Here is a 19,183-nt window from a genome sequence, read left to right on the forward strand (position 1 = left end):
ACCGCTACGCTGTTGTAGTCGTACCTTGACCATCTGAAGTTAAGCGAGAACCAGTGAGCGAGCGGAATTATCTCTCAAACACCAATGGAAGTTGCGGTGCGAGAGATTGCTACGTATTGGTGCGAAAACCAGTGAGCGAGCGGAATTATCTCTCGAACACCAATGGAAGTGCTAGAGTTGGTTTATTGCATGTGTATCTCATGTGGCCAGCATGACTCACGTACCCAACTTATAGCATATCCAGATGTCCGTTCGCAATCATGTCGGGTGATCAAGCTGACGACGTTCGCGAGGAATTATCCGTTAACAACCTTTTCTCGACTAGTCCAGCCATGGCCGGTGCTATGAGATAGGTCGTCGGTCTTCGTTGGTAGGTTGGGTGCGATAACTCCGCATTTGTCGAGAATGTTCTTGATAATGGAGCGTACTCGACCACAACCTACTCGAGTGCTCAGTTGTTCCTGAAAATTATTTTCTAGAAGACAAGACATATAGCAGATAATATCGAGTATGTACTCAAAAACTGCATGGATCTTCTAGCATTATCAGGATATAACGAGCAGATGTAAATATCAGGGCATTATGTAAACCGTAAACAAGCATGATTTATACAGAAGATAACAGAGCGAGCCCCCAGCGTTAGACCGTAGTTGGTTTAACGTCGGAAACATCCGCGCAATAGATATTGTATAAAAAACATGCTCTAGATAAACATAATAAATTATTGATCTGACTATAGGTGTTCGGATTCCACATATATGTATGCGTAACTAGTGATCATGACTCGGACTCAGTCAGCAGCAGTGCATTCATAAACAGGAAAACACCAGTCGAACATACAATTAGTAGCCAAAAGAAATAATACCGATATGAGTAAAATTAAAATTAGAACGGTAAACCTGGTCGTATCAGTAGTCGATTTTTGGCGACGGAAGTCAGTTCACCGTGTAGTCAGCACGAACCGAAGTCCCGTATCTGACGATATTGAATCATTATCCTTCACGGCGACTGTATTTTGGAGCTTGTCCGATCTCGCCGGATCAAATAGTTGATGACGATTATCCAGTCTCGTCGGGAGAGATGTATTCTGGCCGGGTGGATCTCCTCACAGCCGAAGTCGTCGAGTAGCTTGTTGTCGAAGAATCCATCTCTTAAACCTATCTTGTCGAAATCCTGAAGCACCAAAATCCCCCTACCTGGCGCGCCACTGTCGACGTTTGATGTCTCGACTACGGTATTTGAACAGTATGGGGATCGTCGGTGCTAGGATATACGCGAGACTGAGGTAAAAGAGATGGAGACAGGGATTTTTATACAGGTTTGGGCCCCTGAGCAATCAGCTAATAGCCCTACATCCTGTTGGCCGGAGCCGATGTTGCTTTTTATTCACCATAATCACACAAGTACAATATGTGGGGTAGTCTATCTAACTGTTGTCGACATGGCGGTCTGAAGGTCTGACTCGTAGTCGACAACAGGGTAGCCTTTCTCCTCGAGCTCGCGGCCGACGGAATCAGAGACAGTGCTAGATCCCTACGACCGGCCTCTGAAGGTACCGGATAGGGTCGATCTAGGCGTATCTCTGATGTCGATATCCGGCGGCTTGTCTTGGCGTATGTAGGCTTCTATGTTGATTGTGTTGGGAGTTGATTGTCTCGTGGTGGGTCTCGATCGTGGTGACCGTGTTGATTGTGTTGGTTCTCCCTGGTAAGTGTCCGCCCTCTTCCCCTCCTAGGGGGTCTTGTATTTATACCCATAGGTGTCCCCTTGTCCAAGTAGAACTAGGGAAACCAATATGGATACAATCCGAATAGTCCTTGTCGTTTCCATGAAGAACTCTGGTTGTCTTTCCTTATCATAACTCCTCCTATATCCGAAGGTTGTTTCCGTATAGGACATGGTATGTGGTGGGTCCTGCCGAGATGTAGTCAACTACTATTAGGTATTTTGTATCCATAACCCTGACAGTAACCCCCGACTTCAATGCAAATGAACGAATTCATATTCTCAACCACGCGCAGACCTTGGAGTAACTGTTATCTAGCTCATGTGACCGTTCTCGGTGAGTTCAGAGATAACGTTAGACTTCCTTTGTCAGCCTCGTGCGGGTACCTAAAGGGTTTGTCTTAGTCAATCTCTGATGTCAACCAAGAAAGTACAGAGTGTACGACTAAGTCTCATGTCTTGCTGTAATCGAGAATTTGGATTGAAGTCAAGAAATTCTATCTCGGCGGGTACACCATCTCTTCATTCCGTATTCCTTGTCGAGATCCAGCAACCGTTCTCGAGCGATCGAGAAGGCGTAGAGTCTGCGAAGGAGCTTTGTCTTGGTGTAGAACCATAGAGACATGGAGTGTTCGTCAATGTCGAATAGAATTTTCCTGAAATCAATACTCAGAAAAGAATATCAAATAGAAATAGCCCCCGAGCGAATGCCCAAAGGGTGACATGTTATAATATGTATGGTAAATTGAAAATGAATTAAATTTACCGACCAATGTTTTGTGTATGAGCGTCTTCTCTCTTACTGACTTCGATCAGTCAGTTTGTAGAGTCATACACTCTCCCTAGCCCCCAGCCTTGTCGTCGGAGAATCGTTCTCGGAGGATAAGGCTCTTGGACCCTTGACCTGCCTTGGTTGAATAAGCACTGATCCTAACCCCCAGCCGTGAAGTTGGAAAAGTCAATTTCCGATTACACGGCTTGGTTAATACGCACGGCGAGAACTCTTACACGACCAGATCTTACATGGTCTTTTGTCTCTACAGGATCCGACAAGGCCTTATCGGCTCTGAGCATCCCCAGCCGAAGTTCCCTTAGGTTCCTCGGAGGCCTTGTCAAGAGGGCGTAAAGGGACAGTAGGATAGGTTTCAACACTAGGTGTCGTCGTGGTAAGGGATCTCTGGGTAAAACACTTAGCGATATTGTGTACCTGCTATCAACTTTGTTGAAATAGAGGTAGTAGGAGAGTCGCTACACCGCTGGTCGAGGACCAGGCAGTAGTCGTAACTCGACCACTAGAAGTGGAAATAGTGGGAGAAACGCTACATCGCTAGTCGAGAATCAAGCAGTAGTCGTAACTCGACCACTTAAAGTGGAAGTAGTGGGAGAAACGCTGCATCACTGGTCGAGGACCAGGCAGTAGTCATAACTCGACCACTTGAAGTGGAAATAGTGGGAGAAACGCTACATCGCTGGTCGAGTACCAGACAGTAGTCGTAACTCGACCACTTAAAGTGGAAGTAGCCGGAGAAACGCTACATCGCTGGTCGAGGACCAGGCAGTAGTCGTAACTCGACCACTCAAGGTGGAAGTAGCCGGAGAAACGCTACATCGCTGGTCGAGGACCAGGCAGTAGTCGTAACTCGACCACTCAAGGTGGAAGTAGCCGGAGAAACGCTACATCGCTGGTCGAGGACCAGGCAGTAGTCGTAACTCGACCACTTAAAGTGGAAGTAGTCGGAGAGACGCTACATCGCTGGTCGAGGACCAGGCTGTAGTCGTAACTCGACCACTTAAAGTGGAAGTAGCCGACCACTTGAAGCAAATGTACGAGAGATCACTACGATCAACTGGTTGAGAACCGGTGAGTAGGTGTCCCTCGATCATTTGGAGTCGTGGTACGAGGACCGCTACGCTGCCGGTCAAAGACCAGTCGTAGCTGTTCCTCAACCATCTGAAGTCATGGTGCGAGGACCGCTACGCTGTTGTAGTCGTACCTTGACCATCTGAAGTTAAGCGAGAACCAGTGAGCGAGCGGAATTATCTCTCAAACACCAATGGAAGTTGCGGTGCGAGAGATTGCTACGTATTGGTGCGAAAACCAGTGAGCGAGCGGAATTATCTCTCGAACACCAATGGAAGTGCTAGAGTTGGTTTATTGCATGTGTATCTCATGTGGCCAGCATGACTCACGTACCCAACTTATAGCATATCCAGATGTCCGTTCGCAATCATGTCGGGTGATCAAGCTGACGACGTTCGCGAGGAATTATCCGTTAACAACCTTTTCTCGACTAGTCCAGCCATGGCCGGTGCTATGAGATAGGTCGTCGGTCTTCGTTGGTAGGTTGGGTGCGATAACTCCGCATTTGTCGAGAATGTTCTTGATAATGGAGCGTACTCGACCACAACCTACTCGAGTGCTCAGTTGTTCCTGAAAATTATTTTCTAGAAGACAAGACATATAGCAGATAATATCGAGTATGTACTCAAAAACTGCATGGATCTTCTAGCATTATCAGGATATAACGAGCAGATGTAAATATCAGGGCATTATGTAAACCGTAAACAAGCATGATTTATACAGAAGATAACAGAGCGAGCCCCCAGCGTTAGACCGTAGTTGGTTTAACGTCGGAAACATCCGCGCAATAGATATTGTATAAAAAACATGCTCTAGATAAACATAATAAATTATTGATCTGACTATAGGTGTTCGGATTCCACATATATGTATGCGTAACTAGTGATCATGACTCGGACTCAGTCAGCAGCAGTGCATTCATAAACAGGAAAACACCAGTCGAACATACAATTAGTAGCCAAAAGAAATAATACCGATATGAGTAAAATTAAAATTAGAACGGTAAACCTGGTCGTATCAGTAGTCGATTTTTGGCGACGGAAGTCAGTTCACCGTGTAGTCAGCACGAACCGAAGTCCCGTATCTGACGATATTGAATCATTATCCTTCACGGCGACTGTATTTTGGAGCTTGTCCGATCTCGCCGGATCAAATAGTTGATGACGATTATCCAGTCTCGTCGGGAGAGATGTATTCTGGCCGGGTGGATCTCCTCACAGCCGAAGTCGTCGAGTAGCTTGTTGTCGAAGAATCCATCTCTTAAACCTATCTTGTCGAAATCCTGAAGCACCAAAATCCCCCTACCTGGCGCGCCACTGTCGACGTTTGATGTCTCGACTACGGTATTTGAACAGTATGGGGATCGTCGGTGCTAGGATATACGCGAGACTGAGGTAAAAGAGATGGAGACAGGGATTTTTATACAGGTTTGGGCCCCTGAGCAATCAGCTAATAGCCCTACATCCTGTTGGCCGGAGCCGATGTTGCTTTTTATTCACCATAATCACACAAGTACAATATGTGGGGTAGTCTATCTAACTGTTGTCGACATGGCGGTCTGAAGGTCTGACTCGTAGTCGACAACAGGGTAGCCTTTCTCCTCGAGCTCGCGGCCGACGGAATCAGAGACAGTGCTAGATCCCTACGACCGGCCTCTGAAGGTACCGGATAGGGTCGATCTAGGCGTATCTCTGATGTCGATATCCGGCGGCTTGTCTTGGCGTATATAGGCTTCTATGTTGATTGTGTTGGGAGTTGATTGTCTCATGGGGGGTCTCGATCGTGGTGACCGTGTTGATCGCGTTGGTTCTCCCTGGTGGGTGTCCGCCCTCTTCCCCTCCTAGGGGGTCTTGTATTTATACCCATAGGTGTCCCCTTGTCTAAGTAGAACTAGGGAAACCAATATGGATACAATCCGAGTAGTCCTTGTCGTTTCCATGAAGAACTTTTGTTGTCTTTCCTTATCGGAACTCCTCCTATATCCGAAGGTTGTTTCCGTATAGGACATGGTATGTGGTGGGTCCTGCCGAGATGTAGTCAACTACTATTAGGTATGTGGTATCCATAACCCTGACAGCGCCGTCAAATACATTGTTCATCCTATAGCACTTAACGGCACGGAATGGACGTAACCCTAATGGTGATGTCATTTCTGAAATAAAATCGTTTGTACAGTGGCATTTCTTAGAATTCATACTTATCGATGGCATTTCTTAAATTTGGATGCTTGTCAATGACATTTCTTGGATTATCTCTAACTAAATATGTTTGCCTAAGTTTATCGAAAAATTTAGCAACATCTATAACACCAAATTAGTTTAACCAAAACTAACATTCACTATATTCTGATAATATGTTTGTTTTGTATCGAAAATGTTACTATATTTTTTTATAAAGTTACTTAAACTTAAAAATGACTAATGAAAAAAAGTTAAAACGACTTATAATATAAAATGAAGTGAGTAATTTTTAGCTATGATTATGAATGTGTTTGTCCAGATTCATAGCTAAACATATTTATATTTTAAAATAGAGAGAGTATGTGATATGCTATTCCACAAATATGTAAGTTCAAATTCAACCTATACAATTTAAAACAAAAACAATAAATCTGAATAAAAATTACGCGTTCTATTTAAAGGAAATTTTTATTTTGTTTCTTCTTATATAAACTGAATTTAATTTTGCATGCTGGTGAAATTGCATATCACATATTTAACTATCTTACTGTTTTTCAAGAAAAAAATACTTTTTAGGTGGCATGAAAAACGAAGGGACATCCCTCGAGGGATGAATAGACTTTTCTCACATGTAATATTTACCTAAACTTATTATTAATTATACACATCCACGCAGGAGGACCAACTGATGATGATGAACAGTGAATGCAATACGCCGCTACATGAGGCGGTGAAGCAGCGGCGGAGCGCGGTGGCGCTGCGGCTGCTGGAGGTGGAGCCCAACTGCGGGCACACGCCCAACGTGGACATGCAGACGCCGCTGCACATCGCCGCCCGGGAGGGCCTCACCGACGTCGTCGAAAAGATCCTCGACATCCCATGGGTCCCCGAGAAGTTCGTCGCCACAGCCAACGTCCGCGGCACCGCCCTACACCAGGCCGTCCTTGGTGGCCACACCCGTAAGAACTCCTTTGGTTTGTGTTCTTTTTCCCATTTTTTCAACTTTTATTTTCTCATTTTTCAGTTCCCGAACAACTAAACAGTCCATTTTTAAAAAAAAATATTATAGAAAAGCTGTTTTTAAAAATCATATTAATCTATTTTTTAAAAATTTTAGCTAATATTTAATTAATAATATGCTAATCAGATACTCTGTTTTGCGTGCGCGGGAGAGAAGTTCTCAACCTCCTTTCCCGATAGCCGTGCGCGGGAGAGAAGTTCTCAACCTCCTTTCCCGATCGCACACATATGGTTCTTTGGGACCTATAAATATAGAGAAAATTTTCTTCTATGCCTTTAAAATTTGTAGTTGTTTCCTTCTATGCCCCTCAATTTTCATCACTCTCTTGCATAACCCTGAATTTTAATTTTGATTCCTTTCATACTTAACCGCGGTGTAAAAGAAGTTACTTTTGCCATTAGATGTGCAAGGAATATGCAGAAGTTTGTTAAATCTATTGTTAGAAATGTAGTAATTTGTTGTGTGACACTATGATATTCATATGCTTGTTGTATGGGAAGTATGATGCATAGAAATTTTAATATATATTAAAGTGTGTGTAGCATGTAAACATTGTTTTGGTTAGCATTCCTTTATATAATATATACTCTCTCTATCTACTCTTGATAGTCATATTTCATCTTAGTACACAGATCAAGGATAAGTAATTCTACTTATCATCCATTTAAACATGCTACTAGTCATTCCTTGTAAACAAACGATTCATTAATATTTACATTTCTCGATGCCTATGTATCCAATCTTGTGTGGAAGAATAGAGAGTCACGCATTAAATGCGAGAAAGTCATTAAGATGATAGGTTGTTGGATTCAAATATACCTATCAAAAATAATTTTTTTAAATTTAGAAATATGACTATTAAAAGTAGATGGAGGGAGTACAAAGGTGGACATATCTGTTGCAGTTCTGTCATAAAATTATGCTACATATACTCTATGGATAAATAAATAAAATATATTTTGTCATTATGTAAAAGTTAACTTTCTGAATACTAATACCTTTGTACAATAAAGTCATAAATACAATAGTCTTATATACTCCCTCCGTCTCAAAATATAATAATTTTTAGCCCTCAAGATTTGTACCAAAATATAACAACTTCTCCACCAATATTTTCTTCCCAACCAATCACAACCCTCCACCATTCACTTTTCCCACCTACCTCCACTAATCATCCAATCACAACCCTCCACCACTCACTTCTATCTACTTTCTTAATAACCGTGTCTAACCCTAAAACTTCTTATATTCTGGGACAGAGGGAGTAATTAAGTTCCATATCCAACAATATAGTCTACAAAATTCCACATTTCCTTTATGCCTAAGGGTGGATCTTTCTATAAGAACTAACTAGACAACTAAGAGAATGGGTATGAAATGGATCAAAACCAAAATTCAAGAGCTATAAGAGAGTGAGCAAAACTCGAGGGACGTAGAAGGGATCGGCTAAACTTTCATGGGCATAGGGGAATTCTTTCGTGAATATAATGAAAATTAAACATATGAATAGAAAAATATGATAGCTTTGAACAGTAATGTGTGTGCAAAATGAGGATTTAAAAACAACTGGGACATATAAAAATGGTGCCTGATTGGTATGAAACATAAAAATATTGAGTACTTCCTCCGTTTCACAATGTAAGTTATTCTATCATTTTCCACATTCATATTGATATTAATGAATCTAAATAGATATATATGTCTAGATTCATTAACATCAATATGAATGTGGAAAATACTAAAATGACTTACATTGTGAAACGGAGGGAGTATAAGTTAGCGATAAAACTCATACTTGTAGTTTAATCCATGCAACTCGAAGCATTTCACGAGCAAAGATCCTTTTATGGTGCTCCTTCTTACCTCCAAAGAGCTAAGATGATACAATAGATTTTAACAGTTGATTATTCATTTTTTTTCGAAACAAAAATATTTTCTCATTGATATTAATATATCACAGCATATGAGGAAATATGATTAAATGTCATAATTACCCTTCCAAACTTAATAATGCATGCATGTAGGCATGCACACATGCTAGCTAGAAATTATGGTGCTAATTTGTTTTATATGGAGTAATGGAGACATGCATACCAATTTAATTTCAAAGTTGTGACAGTATATGAAACCACCCGAAAATACATTCAAACATCAAGCATCACAAAAACTCTTCTGCAGAAATTTAATTTAAAAAGTACAAATTGGCTTTTTTTTGTCTCTATGCTGATGTTTTCATATCTGATTTGAAAATTGCATTTTATTCTGATTTTATTTTTAAAAAATACAATTTAGATTTTATTCTAAATTTACCATTTAGAATCTAAAACATAATATGTACACTATATATATTTTAAAGAGTAAATTTCACAAAACCTAAGGTTTCGAGGCATGTGTAACGCAAAACCCAAAATATTGTGATTTATTTCAAGAAACCCAACATTTTGGGACAAAATATTTCAAGGAACCCCATTTATGTAAATTACTCATTTTACATATAATATATAGTACTTTAAATTATATGTTCTAAGTGTGCTCAAAATGTGCATCCCTCCCACCCCAGTTTATCTATTTCCTCACCCACTATGCATGATTGCAAAAAGTCAACACAATCCTCAATATAAATGGTAGGTCAACTAGTTGCCTAATTAAAAAAAAGGTTATACTATTCATAACTCACATATGTTGAAACAGTGGCTACTGTGTATGTACACTTAAAAATACCACATACTATTTTTTCACAATTTATTATGCATAAATATATTAGCCAAATAGACAATGTAAGCTTGAACGTAGGGTTCATTAAAACATTTTGCCTCAAAACATAAGGCTTCGTGAAACAAATCGTAATACATGGGATTTTACGTTATGCATGCCCCAAAACCTAGGATTCTATTAAATTTACTCTTTTTTATAAGGTGCTCAAGTTTGTTTGGACATAGTTGATGTAATCTATTGGCTTATATAATAATAAAGAAAATTTATTTGCCTTAGAATTAAAAGGTAATAGTTGTTAATAATGTTAGTGGAGTAATTAGTAAAATCACTAAATTTCATAAAGCCCAAGGTTTCGAGATATCCGTAACGTAATAGCCCATATATTGGATTTGTTTCAAAAATCCCATATTTTAGGGCAAAATATTTCAAGATGCCCCATATTTATGTAAAAAAAAAGCTCATATTCCATTGTTATACATGATATTTGCAAAACAAATTCATATTAGTAGATTCAAAGTACAAGTCCCTCTTATGTACTTTATTTTATTTCTCACTTTTTGCATTACACTATTGAAAAAGCTCAACATAATTCCCTACCGATAATGACACATTAACTAGTTAATACACACAAATAATCAAACTATCGATAACCAACACTTGTTAAAAATGTACCAGCTAATGTGTATATGTACTTAAAAGAAATTTTATTACCATTAATATGAATAAATATATTTGTCAAACAGACGATATAAGCTTGTAATCAGGATTCTACGTAACATTTTTGCCTCAAAACTCAGGGTTTAATGAAACAAATTGCAATACCTAGGGATTTACGTTACAAATGCCTCAGAACTTAGAGTTTTATGAAATTTTACTCTAAAAGGGATGTCTACATTGAGGCCCCGTTTGGTAGGGCTTCAAACTCCAACTCCTAACTCCAAACTCCTACTCTAGTGGGAGCTAGCTCTTATTGGAGTTGGAGACTCGTTGAGAAGTGTTTGGCTAGTTTTCAGCTCTAGATCTGAAAAAAAATTGAAAAAAAAAATAAATTGCAAAAAGAGTTGAAAAAAAAAAGGAAACCTAGCCGCCGGCAGCCCAATCCCAGGGCGTCGCCCGCCGACGGTGGCGCGTCGTCGCCGCGTGCCCCGCCCGTCGATGGCCGGCGCCTCCCGCGCGTCGTCACCGCGTGCCCCGCCCGCCGCCGGCCGGACGCCTCCCGCGCGTCGTCGCAGCGCGTGCCGCCCACTGCCCGACGGCCGCTGCCCGCTAGCTCGCTGACCACCGCCCGCGTGTCGTCCTGTCGCCCTGCTACCGCCGTGTGCCTGCCGCCGCCGCCGCCGCCTGCTAGCTCGCCGCCCGCCGCCCGCGCGTCGTCCCGCCGCGGGATAGCACCGACCGGAGTGCCACCGCCACGCCCTCCACCGCGGCAACCGACGCCATCGCCCCCAATCCCTCTTCCTCCTCCGCCGTCGTGGCCGACGCCGCCCACCACCGCCCGCCGCAGCTATTGGGACTCGGGAGAAAGATGGGGGAGGAGAGAGAACGGGAGGAGAGGAGGTGGGTAGGTGTAGTTTAATGGCATTTTTATGTAAATACACTAAAAAATTAAAGGGCAGTGGGTCTTTTGGGGTGGAGTGGAGCTGTGGAGCAGTAAAAACCCAGCTCCACCCCGTAGTATAATTTTGTGGAGCAGCTCTCCCAACTCCGCTCCTAAAAACGGAGGATCTGGAATGTTTGGCACAACTCCAGTTCCAGGTAAGTTGGAGTTGAGAGCTGGAGCTGTGCCAAACGGGGCCTGAGTACTTGCCTCGATTCTACGGTAGGAATAGAAAAATAGCTTTTTAGGCCTTTTTTTCTCCAATGAAATTCCTTTTTTTAGCAAAACTGTGAAATTCCTTTTGAAAATTAACATAGGGGAAGGAAATTTTCGTATGCTTCTCGTCTGCTCCAATTCTGCGCAAGCCAAATGAATGAACAGTGAACATTTCAATAGGATATCTTATTCCTACGTTTTTTCCCCCATTTTTTAATTTACCGTTCAAAGGAGGCCTTAATATATATTCTTCTTTTCCCGGGTTAGCTTCTTTTAGAAAATGTGTGGTTTTATTTGGCATTGTGATCCTCATGCATACATGTGAACAAACAAATGCTGAATTTAAACCAAACTTGGAGAAAATTTAAGCCTTGGATATATATATATACACACATGTGGAGCAGGGGTGGTGGAGATATTGCTGATAAGGACGGCGCCGGATCTGATCGACATCACGGACTCGGCCGGCAGCACGGCGCTGCACTACGCCGCGCAGAAGAACGACACGCGCATGGTGAGTATGCTGCTCGACCTCAAGCCTGAACTGGCCAGCCGGCCCAACGACCGGCAGCAGTCGGCGCTGCACGTCGCCGCCGTAAACGGCTCGATCGCGGCGGCGACGGAGATACTGCAGCACAGCCCCGATGCGGCGGAGAGTAAGGACAAGGACGGGAGGAACGCGGTCCATGTCGCCGTGTCCAATGTGGACACGCTCAGGGGCCTCCTCAAGGTGATCGGCCCGGCGGAGGTGATCAACCAGGGGGACAGCGCCGGCAACACGCCGCTGCACCTCGCCGCCAAGATGGCGCACGTCCAGTCAACGCTGACGCTGCTCAAGGACCCCCGCGTCAACCCCTGCCTCCTCAACCGGGACGGCCACACCGCGCGCAGCCTCGTCGAGGAGCGTCTCGCCGTCGGCGAGATGGACGCCTACGTCGTCTACCTCTGGGAGAAGCTCAAGAAGCAAGAGGAGTCCCGGTGCAAGAACCTGCAGCACCTCCCGCCGGTGGCGACGTACCAGTCGCTGCGCAGGCGCAGCCACAGGTCAGCTGGCTCCGGCAACGGTGACTACTTCGAGCTCGGCGTCGGCACCTACACCCTCGTGGCCACTCTCATCGCCACCGTCACCTTCGCCGCCACCTTCACCATGCCCGGCGGCTACAACCAGACCTCCGGCCTCGCCATCCACGCCGACCGCGCGGCGTTCGACATCTTCCTTGTCTCCAACACCGTCGCCATGTGCAGCTCCATCACCGTCGTCTTCTGCTTCATCTGGGCGTGGCGCGACCCCGTCAAGTTCAACCTCGAACACCTGAGGTGGGTACACATGCTCACCGTCATAGCCTGCCTTGCCATGATCGTCTCCCTCATGACCTCCGTCTACCAAGAGGTGGCCGGCGTACCTGGTGATCACCATCGGCGCCTGCACTCCGGTCGTCGTGATACTCATATTAGGGAAGGAGGCTTTCTACATACCGTTTGTTCAGAAGACACTGCTACCGGTTGACGTCAAGTCTCACAACAGTAATGGAGACATACAGATATAGGAATTAATTAATGGGACTCATGCAATCACTCGACAGATCGATGTCACCTTATTTCTTACATGTCACAGTTACACGAAAATTTGACAAATAATACACGGTTTGACTCATACAAGTTGTAACAAAAATAATAAATACTAGATGAAACCCCTACGCGTTGCTGCAGAAGTTTGGTATGATAATAATAAATAGAAATAATATGTAAGACAGTTAGACGATATATAGAAACTTGTATAAGTTGATGTGGTTTATCATAATTTAAATAGTATATAAAATGATGATCTAAATGTAAAAGTAATATAATGTGGCTTTATGAGATAAGAAAATGAGAGAGATAATTCCCACCGTAGGTTAATCATTTGATGGTTAGAAACAATTGAGGTGGTATGGCTTAATGAGAGAAGAGAGAAGTAACATTAATTAGGTGAGGATGAATTGTGTAGTAATATAGATATTATAAAAAATTATGGAAAAATATATCGAAATATATTGGGAATTATGTAGAATGATGATTTAACATGCTTGGATTTTTAAAGCTCTAAAATTTAAGTGAGGATGAACTATACAGAGGATATTATAAAAAAATAATAGAGATATATATTGAAATATTATGTGATTATGTGGGTTGATAATTTAATTAACATGTTTACATTTTAAAGCTCTGGAAGTTAATAAATTAGCATGCTTGCATGAGATTTGAGATGTCATAATTATTAGTGGATGATGTGATATATTCGCATGTTGAACTTTAGAATTTAGTGGGCCTTAACTTTATAGAAAGATAGGATAGCTATGAGCACATGTATCTATATTAGTTATGGACACGATTACACTGTGCACGGTCGCTGGTTTGGCTAAACCACAGACAACTTCATCCCACGTGACGTATAAATCCTCCTTTACCACCTTAAAATAGCAACAAGCACTTATATAGATTGGTCACTGACGTATCTTTCTTTTAAATCTATTTGATGACTTATATGTTTTAAACCGTATATTATTTTTAAGATCTTTTTCACCATTGTACTTCGCTCAAAATATGTGACAAAAAAGATTCAATTTTAAATATAATTCAATTTAATCTAAAAGTAATTTATTAAATCATAAAAATAACTTAGCTATACAATAGAATTAACTCTTTATAGCATTAGACGTAATTACATTACGACGAGTTGAAAATAAGAAATTAAGTGGAGTAAATCCATAAGTGTAGAGAAGATTTTCAAGTAAATACATAGTATTTATTTAAAGTAATCACTATATTATTTTTTAAAAAATAAAATCTTGCGTCATATAGAAAATAACTCTTCACGATATTAAAAATAATTGCACTACCGGAGGGAAGTAACTTTTAAAGAAATAGAAGTCACTCTTCGTAATATTAAAAGGAAATACACTCCTAGAGGGAAGTAAATATAAATAGAAATAGAAATAATTCTTCAAGATATTAGAAGTAATTGTACTGTAGCGAATTAACTCCACATGGCGTTAGAAGGGCAAAATTTGCTACAGGACATTCAAAAAATGTGTAATTAGCTAAGGAATATAACAAGATTGTGAAACGGCTAAAAGACACTCAAAGAAGGTGTAATTTGCTAGTGGACACTATAAGCAATAAAATAATATATACATCGGGTTGAGGAGAGAGAAGTCATGTGAAGTGCCAATTTTGCCCTTCTCTTTTTTCACTTCTTCACCCTTGTTCCTGCTGCTTGTTTAGCATGATGATGATTTGCTTGCACCTGCTGGTTGCTAGCTGCTGCTTGCTTAACGTGATCACCGCATATGCCAGCGGCGCTGCTTGAGTGGTCCTAGCGACCTAGCATAATACACGTGGCACATGTGGTGAGCAGCTTGTGGTCGAAGCACATCCGAGTCCCGATACAGGTGCGGCGTCTCCGTCGGCGGCAACAGCGCCTCGGCGGAGGCACGGGCAATGCTCGCCAGGCTGAGCACTACGCCGCCACATCGGAGCCTCGGAGGTACATGACCTGAACCAGCATCAGCAGTTCAGCACGCATGGCAAGTCTGGCGTCGGCGAACAAGTCGTGTAGCTCACGGCGTGGCGCGGCACGGCACAAACCCTCACCGGTATAGTCGATTTGGATGTGGCCAGCTCCATCGACGCCAAGCTGGCCGGCGAACGGGTAGAACGCCACAAGCGCCTTAGTGAGGCTGTATTTCACGTCTCGCCTGTGAAGAAGTTCCTTATCGCCATTGGGCCAGTGTGTGACCTGCACCAGCAGCAGCACGCATAGCGGGCACGAGCGCACGACCGTGGTGATCCATTGCATCGAGGGAGCCATCATCATCGAATGCATGCCGGTGCTCGTCACCACCGCAGACGACAACTACTCGTTGTTGTTCAGCGACATGGCTTGAGAGTCCACCGCCTTCCGCTATTGTTCGCCACCGGTCAAGGCCATTGCCGTGGAAGTCGTCGCCACCTCCCTCAAAGCTATGTCTGCCTGTCAGCCCTGAGGGTAATCTGGTCCTTTTGAATTGTTTCTCTCTCCATTCAGCCCAAAAATAATAAAATAATGGTGAAAGTGTCCAACAGCTAATTACACATTTTTTAGAGTGTCTCTTAGCCGTTTCACGATCTTACGATATCCCTCGGCTAATTACATGTTTTTTTGGATGTCTGTAACAAATTTTGCCTAGAAGTAACTATATTGCTGTAAGGAAGTAACTCTTCACATTATTGGAAGTAACTATGCTTTTAGAGTTAAAAAATAAATAACTTAAATATATTTGATATTAGACTTATTTTATCACATATTTTAAGTAGAGTATGATGGTTCAAGTGGATCTTTAAAATAATATAGAGTCTAAAAAATATAGGTCATCATAGATTCTATAAGAAAAAAGAAAATATAGTAGTGTAACGACATCTTAGCCTCAGCAACATGCACTTGACGTGAATCACATGATAACTAACAGATAATATGTTATCCTTTTTTCCTGGTAAGTGGTCTCATTTCTCTGTCTCTTGGTCAGTACAACATACACGTTTTCGTATCTCAGCTATCATCAACTAATCGGTCAGTTGTTAACGCCAAAATTTGGTAAGCCCGAAGTTATTATCGGCCTAAAGTCAGTATCGGCTTTAGAGTCCTGGAATCGGCCAATGAGAATTATCAAGTCGCCAATAGCCGGATTCTTGTTATATTCGATTAAGAAAATTAATCTATTAAAGAAAGTTTATCCAGAAGTGACCGAGTTCAAGGAGGATGCGGCATGGCAGTTTATCTATTAATTAGGCAGTATTTGTTAGTTTCCTTTTATCTTTAGGAAAATGTATTTAGTGTCCAATAAGGACTTTATGTTTTCCTTTTATCTTTAGAAAAGTTTCTTTCTTGTTCGACAAGGACTAGTATCTCCCTATGGGTATAAATATGTACACCTGGGGTCACTGTAAAATATCTCTCGATCAATACAACTACTCTCGGAGCATCGCCACCCTCTTTTCTGTGGTTTTACTTATCAACCGGCGTAATTTGGCACCTGACATGGGGCTGCATCGGTTCAGTTCTGTTGATGGTTCGATCTCCAGCGAAGGGATAAATCCTACGTTCCGCCGGCCCTGGTGAATCTATCGGCTACGTTAGTGTTGTTCAAGGCTACATCGCTTCGATCTCTTGGATCGCTCTGGTTTGGTTGATATATTTGCCTACCTGATATCTCAATTCTATCTATAATTGCATTGTGTTTAGAGAAGCATCGGTTTAGTTGGAACTGTCTCGGTTAGATCCGATCTTCTGTCTTAGCCGATATATCTCTACAATCACAATGTTGTTGTAAATAGATTTGTTATATCCATCACATTAGACAGATCTATTGGCTCATCGAGTATTAGATTATCATATACAATCTCATGCTGCATCGGTTAAGTTCGACCTACTAGATTTTTGTTGATAATATAAATCTTGTTAAGCCGATAGGTTCATGCTAATGTTTTATCGGGGTGCTAGCCGATAAGTTATCTGGACGTTGCATCGGCTTATAAGGATTGCATATACATATAAGTTGGATTTAGCCGATGGCAACAAAGGTTTCATTGATTTATCTAATATTGTATGCTTTGACCATAGGATTAGTACTTGTTATATCATATCATATTGTTAGCCGATTGATTTCTACTGGATTATATTATTTTTATATCTTATTATCACCAGCTGACTGCCTTTATATCATTATTTACACTGGACATATTGCCGATAGCTCAAAACCCTATCGCTATCGGCTGGCATCGGCATCGGCATCGGCTAGAACTACTCCATCGGCTTGACAGCCGATCGGCTCTGCTGTTTACATATCTTATCAGTTACTGGATCAAACTGACTAGCACGCCCACACCTCATCAAGATTTGGACCTGCACTGGAGCTAAGCAGTTCTCCCAGACCCAATGTGTGTTTTTCGCATCAACATAAGTATAACTACTTTTAATGCTATAGGTAGTTACTTCTGTTGCAGAACTAACTTATTTCTACGATTTAAGTAAATTAATTTAAATATTTGAATATATTTAATGTTAGACTCGTTTTATCGTATTTTTTGAGTAGAGAATAATGGTACAAATGAAAGTGAAAAATAATGTATGGTTTAAAATATATAAGTCATCAAATGTATTGTTAAAAAGAAAGATTAGGATAGTGTAACCTATCTTTAATTTTGATGGTTGGTGGTGTGCAGGTTCCTCGCTTTGATGCCATTGAAGTGGAAGGCTTCTTGTCTTTTCGATAGCACGTAGACGCGGATGGACGGCTGTCGGGGGCGGCTAATGGGCGGATGATCGCTCATCCCCTATATAGGTACTCTCTTCCTTTCTATTTCCCTTCTTCTCTTCTTACTACACCATAAATTTTTAAAAAATAAAAAACACAAAGTTGAAAAAAATTATGTATAGAAATACTATATATAAAAAATTTAAATTTAAATTCAAATTTAAAACGGGTATGTAAACTTTTGACCTATAAACTTTGGTCTATAAACTAATATTTGAATTTAAATTCAAATTTAAATCGGGTATGTAAACTTTTGACTTATAAACTTTGAGTCTATAAACTGTATAAACTTTAGATGTATAGAAATACTATATATAAAAAATATTTGAATCCAAATTCAAATTTGAATCGGGTATGTAAACTTTTGACTTATAAACTTTAGGTCTATAAACTTTAGGTGTATAAACTTTAGATGTATAGAAATACTATATATAAAAAATATTTGAATTCAAATTCAAATTTGAATCGGATATATAAAATTTTGATTTATAAAATTTGAATCGGATATATAAAATTTTGATTTATAAACTTTGGGTCTCTAAACTATGTAAATTTAAGGTGTATAAATTTACTAAAATAGAAAAGTAATACGGTGCCAAGAAAGGAAATCGGGTGGAGGGAAGGAGGGATCGAATCCTGATCGCTCCTGGCGATCGATCACCAGGTAGCAATCTCGACGGCTGTCGGATGTGTTGCGCAATAAGGCAAAACCAAGAACGCTCTCGATATTTAGATTTCCCAATTAGTTATGGTTTAATTCTTTGTTGGTTTGTCGCAACTTCGTCGTGTCCCACACCGCCGCCATGTGCAGCTCCATCGTGGTCGTCTTCTGCTTCATCTGGGGGTGGAGGGATCCCGTCAAGTTCAAGCTCACGTGGAGCCACCGCCTGCCTCGCCATGATCGTCTCCCTCATGACCTCCGTCTACCTCACCGCCCTCCCCACGGAGCGGTGGCCGGCGTACCTGGTCATCACCATCGGAGCCTGCACTCCGGGCCGTCGTGACACATACTGGGCAAGGAGGTGTTCTAACTTCTACGTGCCATTATGACCAATTAAAAATCACAAAAGCAATTAATCCCAACATATTTGAGTACTCTCTTCATTCCATAATATAAGGCACAACTACTTTTTAAAGTTATTTCATAATATAAGGCGTGCATACATATCATTAACTATCATATCGTTTCCACTAAAATATTACTCCGTATTATTTACATCGTTCATCATCAGATATCTAATTTTATTGGTTGCATGCATTCTATTTATTAGGGTAATCCAGACTATGAGATGATAATAATTATTTCTTAGTCTTTGGGTTAAGAGTGGTTGTGCCTTATATTTTGGAATGGATAGAGTAGTATTTTGTGATTAATTAAGTGTATTAGTATCAGCTGCTCAATAATTGCGGTTGATACTAGTATTAATATTACCTCCGTCCCAAATTAGATGTCGTTTTGACTTTTTTTCTTACAATATTTGACCATTCGTCTTATTTAAAAAGTTAGAGAAAATATTCAAAAGGATGAATAATGTT

General features: G+C 41.3%; 1 protein-coding gene across 1 annotated transcript; it reads left to right on the forward strand.

The window, feature by feature from the left end:
- The first annotated feature begins 6,457 nt into the window (after positions 1-6,457).
- LOC112939640 (ankyrin repeat-containing protein At5g02620) lies at positions 6,458-12,822 on the forward strand. Its single transcript, XM_026026997.1, has 2 exons — positions 6,458-6,725; positions 11,720-12,822. The coding sequence occupies exons 1-2, from the start codon at positions 6,458-6,460 to the stop codon at positions 12,820-12,822; spliced, it is 1,371 nt and encodes a 456-aa protein (XP_025882782.1).
- Positions 12,823-19,183: the final 6,361 nt, after the last annotated feature.

Source organism: Oryza sativa, chromosome 7, assembly GCF_034140825.1.
Source record: "Oryza sativa Japonica Group chromosome 7, ASM3414082v1".
Classification (NCBI taxonomy): domain Eukaryota; kingdom Viridiplantae; phylum Streptophyta; class Magnoliopsida; order Poales; family Poaceae; genus Oryza; species Oryza sativa.

Coding starts and splice junctions, on each gene's coding strand:
- LOC112939640 (XM_026026997.1), top strand. CDS start 6,458: ATGATGAACAGTGAATGCAATACGCCGCTACATGAGGCGGTGAAGCAG. Junction 6,726..11,719: donor CGTCCTTGGTGGCCACACCC/GTAAGAACTCCT, acceptor CATGTGGAGCAG/GGGTGGTGGAGATATTGCTG.